The sequence below is a fragment of the Pelodiscus sinensis genome, chromosome 1 (genome assembly GCF_049634645.1).
Source record: "Pelodiscus sinensis isolate JC-2024 chromosome 1, ASM4963464v1, whole genome shotgun sequence".
NCBI classification, from domain to species: Eukaryota; Metazoa; Chordata; order Testudines; family Trionychidae; genus Pelodiscus; species Pelodiscus sinensis.
Window position 1 is genome coordinate 195,608,089 of NC_134711.1, and position 10,181 is coordinate 195,618,269.

General features: G+C 38.0%; 1 protein-coding gene across 12 annotated transcripts in view; it reads left to right on the plus strand.

Annotated features, from left to right (window-relative positions):
• BCOR (BCL6 corepressor) overlaps nt 1-8,691 on the plus strand; it is a 107,091-nt gene extending 98,400 nt beyond the window's left edge. For all 12 annotated transcript variants that reach the window (XM_006133942.4, XM_014578961.3, XM_075913237.1 and 9 more), the window contains 4 exons: nt 4,633-4,778; nt 5,983-6,060; nt 6,250-6,400; nt 7,553-8,691. In XM_006133942.4, the coding sequence (XP_006134004.1) occupies nt 4,633-4,778; nt 5,983-6,060; nt 6,250-6,400; nt 7,553-7,847 (670 nt within the window). In that variant the 3' untranslated portion in view covers nt 7,848-8,691. The remainder of the gene's footprint in view (nt 1-4,632; nt 4,779-5,982; nt 6,061-6,249; nt 6,401-7,552) is intronic.
• The last annotated feature ends 1,490 nt before the right edge of the window (nt 8,692-10,181 follow it).

The window sequence follows — 10,181 nt, forward strand, 5'->3', positions numbered from 1 at the left end:
AATCTCTCTCTCTCTCTCTCTCTCTCTCTCTCTCTCTCTCTCACACACACACACACACACACACACACACACACACACACACACACACACACACACACACACACACACACACACACACACACACACACGCCTTCCCCTTCTTCGTGGTTTTTTACTTAGCTCCCATTTGTTTCTCAAGTCACTTTTAACTTGTCACTTCTGCTACTTTTTCTCAAAAGCAGCCATCTCTCTTCACTCGGGCACTTTCTACATCACACTGCAGACCGCTCCTCAGAGAGACAAAAAGAGGAGCTTCTCCATGGCAGGGAGGGAGGGTCAGGAAACTCAAACAGTTCTGCTTGATACTGCTGGGGGCTGCATGTGTGCAAAAAAGATAGGGCTCTGCAGCAGTAAGAGCAGCTGCTTCCTGTGCAGGCTTCCTGCAGCACGAAAAGTAGGGGAAACGGCTCCTTCAGGTCACTCGCTGGGGAGTGGGGATGGGCTACAAAAGCAGATGGGGGCACTGCTGTGCTAAGTTTGACAGCTGCTCTGCACAGCAAGCTGCAATTATCACAGGCCTGTAACCGTGGAGGAGATACAGGAGTAGAGCTGTCCCCTCGACATCTCTAGTGCCTCAGTCACGCCTGCGTGAGGAGTGACAATGAATGCAGCAGGTGTTTTCATCTCTCTTCTGCTCAGTCAGGCCTGCTGTGTTAGGTCTCTTCACAAGCTGGGTGACCTATGGAGTAGGAATGGCATGCTCCCATAGAAGAGGACAGCAGATCTGATACTGCCTCACCTACCTAGGCTGCCTCAGGGCTACTACATTGATTTAATAACACTAGTACAACTTTTGGACAACTTTCTTGTGTAGACAGGCCTTGAGGAACATTTCAGACAAACTACTACTTTAAAACATAGTTAAGACAGTAAATAAATATCACTTCAATAATTGGTAGAAAATCATAATTCTAAAAGATGCAAAGAATTACAAGTTTAAGGCTCCAATACATTTTTCTAATGTTATAGAAATAGAAAACTTGTATTTAATGTATGCAGAGTAGGGATGTGAATGTGTAACTGTGTAAATGGTTAACTGATAAGCCTGGGTTCATTGGTTAACTTTCATGGTTATACGCCGGCTGCCTGTAACCACTGAAAATTTTAAGCAGTTACATGGTTACTCCAACACATTTTAACATCCCTAAAGACAGCCTAATTCTGACCTGCTATCCGTGTTCTTCCCTTCTAGCCAACAAGTATCTGCTTTGCTGTGTGCATTTTCAACATAGATCATAGATAGGAGAAAGGGCAGTTATCAATACAGATCTACACAATAGCTCATCAATCAGTGGCCAGTTATTTGGTCTTTTTTTTTTCCTTCTTGTGCAGGTTCTTATACCATGCTCATCACCATAGTATCAGAATGCCTTCTAATAGTACAGTAAGCCACTTGGCTACACATCTGTCACATGTTTGTTCTCTCATCCTCCTCAGCAAGAAGAGTGTGCGTAATAGTGCCTTGTTTTGGTAGGTTTTCATATTTGGCTGTCTCTCTTTCAGTGCAGCTTGGATGGGAAAATGGTGAGATTTGTGATGGTCCTTACTTTCTGAGGGAATTCACTGCACTGTCTGGGAATAGCCCTTGCGAAAGCTATCTCCAGCACAGACAAGATTTGCGCTTACTGTAGAGAATTATGTCATGCCAGAGTAGTGTAGAAGAAATAAACTCCAAAATTTCTTCTTCTCCTATATACCAACATCACGTGCACCTCCTTAGCTGCATGAACTAGAGATGTGTTAGTGTGCATGTTTAAATGGGTAACTAATGAGCTTGGGCTCATGGATTAACCTTCATGATTACATGCAATTTCTCTCCGTCCCCCGTTCCTTCCCCCACTGCTGCAGTGAGGGAGGTGGGACCTGCCTGCCCCTCTCCCTCTGCATGTAAACATGCAACCACTAAAAAGTTCAGCGGTTACATGTTTACCAAAAAAACCTGCATTTTAACCTACCTCGCATGGACCCAACACCAGCAAATCAAATTGGTTCTGTGCTCACTATGCTACCAGCTTCAAGCAGGAATTGCTGGGTGATGTGTTATGGACTGTGTTATGCAAGAGATCAGAGTTGATCATCACAGTGGTCCTTTCTGGCTTTAAAAAAAATCTGTGATCCGACACAGAATCCCATGTCAATTTAAAGGTCTTAATCCTAATTTTCAAGGCACTCATTGGTTTAGGGCCAGGATATCTAAAAGATCTTATAAAGCAAGTGTTCTCAAACTGGCGACCCAGACTCCTCAGAGGGTCAATGAGGTTACTACATAGGGGTCAAGAGCTTGTCATCTTCTATCCCAAACCCTGCTTTGCCTCCAACATTTTTAATGGTTTTAAATATATAAAAAAGTATTTTAATTTGGGGGGGGAGGGGATTGCACGCAGAGGCTTGCTTTCTCAAAGGGGTCACCAGTACAAAAGCTTGAGAACCACTGTCATAGGAGGACCAGGGTACCCAATTCTTTTGGCAAAATCTAGCTGTCAATTGAAAAGAGATATAAATGAACATAGGAGAGACTGAATTTTCGCAGTGGCCTATCTAAAACTGCTGGGATAAGCTTCCACAGCAACCAAGAACCACCTCAAACTTCACCTACTTGTATTCCAGCTACAAGGTGCACATCTTCAACTTGCTTGTCTAGAATAAGCACACAGCATAGTGTCTGTAAAATTTATAAAAACAAGATACTACATTAACACAGTTTTTTGTCTGGAGAGACTGAATCACACGAGCTACATTAGTCTCATAGTGTCATGTGCTTCTGAAAGGTACTTGAATGCTATGGTGATGAAGGCAGTGTAAGAACTGCATAGCATGTAGAATAAAAAGCGCACATTGGGATATTGAAACTGTCAAAACAATCAACCTCATTCATCAGACATACTATGCAGTTGCTGGAAGACACCACTGTATTTTCCTTTTCTAGCTCTTCTAATGTTACACCATTATGATATATCAGTGTCCTCTCCTGAAGTTACCTAGAAACTGCACCATGAAATGACTTATATTAATTAAGGAAGGATTTTACCCTTGTGTAGAAAGCTAGCACCAGAGTCTGTTAGGTCCTGTTTTGAGGCTTAAATGGCCCTCAACACTTTTGTCAGCTCTCTGAATGGAGGGAATTTCACCATCAATTACAAGTGAGGAATGCACAGCAGGTTGGGATGCAGGGTCAGAGTTAAGGGTGTCTTCTGGTTTTCCTGGTTTCCCCTTTTTAATAACCATAATCTTCTGAAAGTTTTTCAGGGAAGTAATACAGGAGGTCCCCAACTAGCGAAGCAATTGGTGTCCGGGGTGTTGTAACTTGAACCCTCATTTACGATTGGTGCCATGCGCCGTCGTAAATGTAGGCTGAGGACGTAAGTCGGGGGTTTTCGGCCCTTTCCGCACTGACAAAAATGCTTGTAAGTGCGGGAGGTTGAAACTTGGGTGGTCGCAAGTTGGGAGCCTCCTGTAGTTGTATGTAATCCTAACTGTAAACAGTACTTTCCTTTCCTTGTGTCTGGAAATACCGAATGTCAAATTAAGTTCCCTTATGTGTTATATTTAATGGTAGCAATGCTCCTGGAATTTAAAAGTGGAAGTTTAGTGTAAAGGGACTCTTTTTGGAGAAAGTGAATTTACTCTGCTTTATAGTCTGCTGAATGTAAACACCTCTTCTGGATCCACCTATCTTCCTATCTCACTTCCTTCTAAAAGACAGGATTTTAATACATATTTCTCATTAGATGCTATAGTGTAATTTGTTGACTTTCAAATAACTCCACTTACATGTGCTCAGTATTCTTTAAAGACAGAAATTAATTACATTTTGGAGGGGGTTAATTTAAAATTATATGCATGCATAGTATAATTACTGCTTCTGTAGGCTCAAAGGATATTTCTTATTTTTCTCATTCTTAGTGTCGCTGTAAAATGTCTAACTTGAACTTTACTGTTTTTGTATGAATAGTGTCTGCAAGTTGATTTTATGAATCATGTTGTAAATATATAGACCACCACTTAAATACCTATATTGTGCCATATTTATGGCAAGTTTTCACAAATGGCTCCCATGTACATAATTTAGACCCTTTGGGTAACTTTCACTTTTGGTTATTCTCTGGGTAGATATGTCCCCTACAACCTATATAATTAAGTTAAATTGGCTAAAATTTGGAATGCTTTTGTGCTTTGCCTATAGGGAGGTATATTGAAGTGATGAACAAATTTGTTCGAATTTTGTACTCCATAATATCAGCGCATTTATTACAATAGCATCTCAGAGGTGCTAGCCAATATACAGGCATATAGTAAAAGTGCCTGTCCCAAATTGCTTTTTCTCTGAACAGACAGACAAAATTTGGGAAAAAGATGAAACAATGATGGACAAACAAACTGTAAGGTAGTCACTGGTAGATCTCTTGATAGTTCCATGTTTGTTTTTTAATTTGTCTTGTGTATATATATTAAGCATTTTTGTACCATATATAATCCCAAATGGAGATCGCTTCTTATTTACAATGGAGTAATGAGATAAATTTAGTCCACTGTTTCTAAAAAAAAAAAAAAAAAAAAAAAAAAAAAGTTAACACTAACACATTGTTTTTCTAGGCCTATCCATGATGCAGTAGAAAATGATCACTTAGAAATTGTACGCCTGTTACTTTCTTATGGCGCTGATCCAACACTTGCTACGTACTCAGGTAGAACTATTGTGAAAATGACACACAGTGAACTGATGGAAACATTTCTAACAGGTGAGAAACTCTATACTCTGCTGTTGTCAATGTAATGTGACATTTCCTGCCTCTGCATCTCAGGATCTAAACAACCAATGTTTTATTGTTCAATGTAAATATCAGTTACGAGAACACACTTAAGTGACTTTATATTTTGCTTGCCAAGAAAACAGTGGTAGAAACGTGTGTCTGGATACTGTCGTCTTATATACTGTGTGGAATTTCTGGCATGATATAGGATATTCTGCCATCTCATTTTATTACTGGAGACTAGCTGATTGGACATTGCTCAGTGTAGTTTCTATTGGTACATAAAATTTTGCTTGAAACTAATATGACTAACATTTGGTAATTTTTTTAATAATTAGTTACAGCTATTCAGTTAATTTCCTCCCTTAGTTTTCTCTTTTTAAAAAGATCAACCTACCACTTTATTTTAAAAAAAATCTGTGATACAAAGGAGTTGACTATGTAAATAAGGGGGAATGTGGAACTATTAAGTTCACTTTCCCTGTTTATTTTCAGGTAAGCACAACTGAAAATCATTTTGTCATTTCTTTGGCTTACAACTTAAAAATATCCTATCCTTTTATTATTTATAATTAACCAGTATAAATGCTTGTGTATACGTACAAAATTATACTGTTTGCAGAATCATTAGCTGCTTTAGGACCTTATTGGAGTCTTAAATTAATGTTTATTCACTGGAAATTCTGCCCCTCTCCCCACCCTAAATTAAGGCTATACATAATAAATTAAATACAGCCTCTGGGCAGTGAAATCGTAATGTGAAAGCCTTTGCCATCTTCCTATGTCTGCTACTTACCTCCTAAATTCCTTATCTCTGAGAATTGTTGAGGAAGAAAAGTTTAATGTACTTTTTCAAGTCTTAAGATTACCTTTCTCAGAAAACTAAGACACTGCAGCTCAAAACTCAGGAATCTATTAATCAAAATCTGTCACTGCAAAGGATTGGTTTTTGTTGATGGTTTTTGGAGTTGGTAGAAGGAAACCTCAAGGGTTTGGGGGAGACGAGGAAAGTATATTCCAGGAATATTCACAAGAATGGTATTCTTCATAGTATGTGCCTCAATAATACATTATGGATTTTATATGGGTGGTGTGAAGTATTTATTTTGGGACTCTGGTTAGCTTAGAAGGCAGTGTATCTCATAGCTTTCCATTCTGATTAGTATGTTTTTGTTGTTGTTCCCCTCTCTAGAGTATCTAACTGACCTGCAAGGTCGAAGTGTTGACGACCCTGGTTTGTACTGGGATTTCTGTGGCAGCTCTGTGTGTGGTGAGCAAATGTTATCTTTTATTTTTTGTATGTGAAGGAGTTTCAAAACATTATTTAGCATGGGTGGGGGTTATTGTTTTATGGCAGAGTAAGTTTTGAAGGGAAGTGTCTAGTTTTTATTTACTTCAGTTACAGGAAGGTAAAGTAAATATCCTCCTTATGCTGATTTGGAACTTTTTTTTTAACTAGATCCAAAAGATGAATCTGGATTTGACATCCTGGCAAATCCCCCTGGCCCAAGTGATGAGGATGAAGATGGCTTTAGTGATGTCTTTGAATTTGAATTTTCAGATGGGCCTCTCTTGCCATGTTACAACATCCAAGTGTCTCTCTCTCAGGGGTAAGAACTGATATAACAATGTAATAATCTATTTGGGGTAGAAGGAGTCAGTGGCTGAATGCTTTTAGAATAGCACAGTTCAAACTCTGCTTTGAATTGCCGCACAATTATTCATACCCAGTGTGCTACTGTGCAACATGGTGAGGAAGAAAGCTGATATATCACCTCTCTAGGGTGGAGTCCCAAAAGTGTGAGAGTACCAAAGAAATCTAATTCCCAACATTCTGCTGACGGTAACTTGTATTTGATGCAGTATAAAGTGCTTTTGCAAATGCTACTAACATAGAAAGCTGGTTTACATCCCAGAAAAGAGTGAATTATTGTTTAAACCCAAGATATCAAATGCCCTCCCACCACCCAAAAAAGTATCTTGACAATCCCAAAATAGATCAAACACATCAAGAAAAACCTTCTGGTTTGTTGGTTGTGTACAAATACTGGAACACTGTTAGTCACAACCAGAGACCTGGACTGTTTTAGTTTGCGTAGAAGTATCTCTTAAGTATGAATTAACTCGGTAAACAACTGTTCATAGTTTGCCACAGTTGCATAACTTAAAACTACAAAGTGTTTCTCCACAGAGTGTATAAGCCAAGTAAGACTAGGGTGTTTGGGTTTTTTTTTTTCCCTACAGTGATTAAGTAATGCCTGTTTGATAAAAATTGAATAAAAAGTGTTTAAATTAAATCTGAAAAATCTGTTGTTTCCCATGAACTGCTTCTTTAGAAGTCATAGCTGCCCAAGGTCCTAATTACTTAAATGTAAGCTAACTCTTGATTACTGAACAAAAACCAAGGCTTCATCATGTAAACATTTACACGTGTCAGTAGGGGTCAGAGTATTGGTCAATACTATTTACCTGTGTAAAAACGATGTACCTCCAATTCATAGGATCAGGACTTAAGTCGATATATCATAAGACCAGGCTGTCACCCAAAAAGCCATGGGTTACTTTTTTGCGTATAGGTATATCTGCATGCATCTGGACACTGCCAAATTCTAATCCCACAGCTAGTCTCCTTGATGCCAGTGATACTTTTTGCAGGAGTATGGTGAGCAGGATTTGACACACAATGTAATGCCTCTGCTTGCATAATTGGGATGATTTATAATTTTGTCAATTATTTAAGCTCTTTGTGTTTTGTTCTGCAGACCACGAAACTGGCTATTGCTGTCGGACGTAGTAAAGAGGCTGAAAATGTCATCCCGCATATTTCATTGCAACTTCCCTAGCGTGGAAGTTGTCACTATCACCGAGGCAGAGTTTTACAAACAGACGTCTTTGAGTCCATTGTTTTCTTGTGCTAAGGACCTTGAAGCTTTTAATCCAGAAAGCAAGGAACTCTTGGAATTGGTAGAGTTTACAAGTGAACTTCAGACTTTACTTGGATCCTCACTTGAATGGTTGCATCCGGATGATGATGATCTTTCTGATATCCATTGGTGAACTACCAGGCCATTTAATGTACAGTACAATATAAAGTTAATTCTTTATGTATATGTGTTAAAAATGCAATTGTTTCTGTAAAGAAAGGACACTATTAAATATTAAAGTATCTTTCCTTTATATAAGAGATTTGAATTCCAGTTTGATGGACTTTGGAACATTTTTTTTAAGAACTTTAATCAGTTTTTACAAAATTGTTATATAATATTTCTTTAAATGCACACAGGCTTTGGGATACATTTGTTTTTACTTGGAACACATTTAAAAAAATAACACACCCACACATTGACTTTGTTTCATACAAAGCACTGATTTCCAGAACATACTTTTATAGGTGATGTGATCAAAGTCATGTGGCTTGTTTGGGAGATAGAATTTGGTAAGGCACTTCATGATATTATATTAATTTTTGTTTTTTGTTTACATAATTACCTGCTTTGGCCAGGTAAGTGTTGTTGAATATAATTCAATAGCTTGTAATATAAATTAAAACCATATCCATACACACCAACTAATTATATGAACTTTTATATCCTAATTTAAAAGCTGTGAAATTTAGTTTTCACACATCAAACCGGATTGTTTATATATGTTTAAACATTTTATGCTCTTTATTTAAAGAAGACTTTGAACTATTTTTTCTGTACCTTGTAAAATATTGAAAAACTAACATATGTTGAAGTTGCTTGAAACTGTACATAAACTAAAATTTTCTGAATTGTGTGTTTGTTTGAGATCTGTGTTTTAACTTTGTAAGTAAATTCCCCTGCCTTTGTATTTATATTTTACAAAAATTTTCTTAAAGGCAATAAAACTGTTGAGAAAATAAAGATGTTGAAATGAGTTCTCTTAATTCTGTGCATGATTATAAAACAAACTGACTTGTTAAAGTTTGTAAAAGGAGGATCTGGTGTCATTTACTGGAGCCAAGCAGGAATGGCTCAGGTGCTGGGAAGCAATTTATATAATATGATGTGAATCTATATTAGCCTTCCACCATCAAGGTCAAAAGGAAAATATCTCATGAGCCTTTTACAGGGACAGATGTTTAAAAACCAGTAAACATATGACTTTCTGGAGAAGGTTTTAATTAAAGAGTGATGAATTCATTTAATGGGTTTTTTTTTCCACTTGTCATTTTTAAAGTTGATTTTTTTTTTCTCAGTAGTTCCTAATGGGTGGGGAAAAAAGTGAAAGGAGAGACATACTTTCAAAGAAAATGTCTATATAGGGGCATCAAGTATGTGGGCACACTGGGCATTTCATTTGTGCTCTCATGTTAGAGACAGCCTTGAACCAAAGTTCTGGTTCTAAACTTCATACCTTTTAAAAGCCTCTTCTCAAAACATCTTGAAACCCAGACCCTTCAAAACACCATGGGGTTTCAAAATCTTCCCAGTTGTCTGTCCAAGTTTGGTCCATAAGAGCAGCGTTTTTCAAGCCTTGGCTGAAAATGATGAACGGCAGCCAATGTGAGCTGTGTGGCTGTGGGGACACAAGTGAACAAAGTGTCATGGGACTGCCAACGGTTTACTCTGATGGCCCTGCGACCCACATTTTAAAAATGCTGCATTAGAGGAACAGATTCCCACTGTGAAGTTTTGAGTTCTGAGTGTTTTGTTTCAGATCCATTTCTAATATTAAAGTGCTCTGTGTGAAAACTAAACACCTAAACAGTCTTACACTTTTTTCCAACTTATTGGATGTTCTCTGTCCAATGTTGCCATAATGTGCTTAAATAGGTTTAGAAGCAATGCATTTAGTCAAACTCAGATGCCTACACGACTGACATCTAAAGGAACTATTGCTATTGAGGGTTTTCATGAAAGCATCTGACTTTCTGTAGACACAGTAAGATTTATTTCATGGATTTTCTTTCTCGAGCTATTGCACTGTGACCCTTCTGCCATTGTATTTGTATTTGGGGAAATAGAGCAAAGATTCATGCAGTGCCATCTTGCAAGTTGCAGCTGAGTGTTTTTCTGGCAACAGTTTGAATATCTAAATTTTTTGAAAGTATTAGGGCTGTAAGAGTGTCTACATTGCACTGTAGGTAGAAATAAGATATTTAAGTTAAGCTACGAAAATTGGGTATCTTATTTTGATGTTGTTTTGAAATTTGGCGCTGTCTACACAGCACTTACTTTGTAATAAATCGCTATTCCGAAAAATCCCTTACTCGTGGAATGAGGTTTACAGGGACGTCGGAATAGCGAGCCCGTTATATTTTGAAATAATGGGTGTGCTCAAGAGACACGGAATAGCTATTTTGGGATACCTCTGGTGTCCTGAAATAGCGCTGCAGTGTAGACGGTAGCCCAAAGATCAGAAATG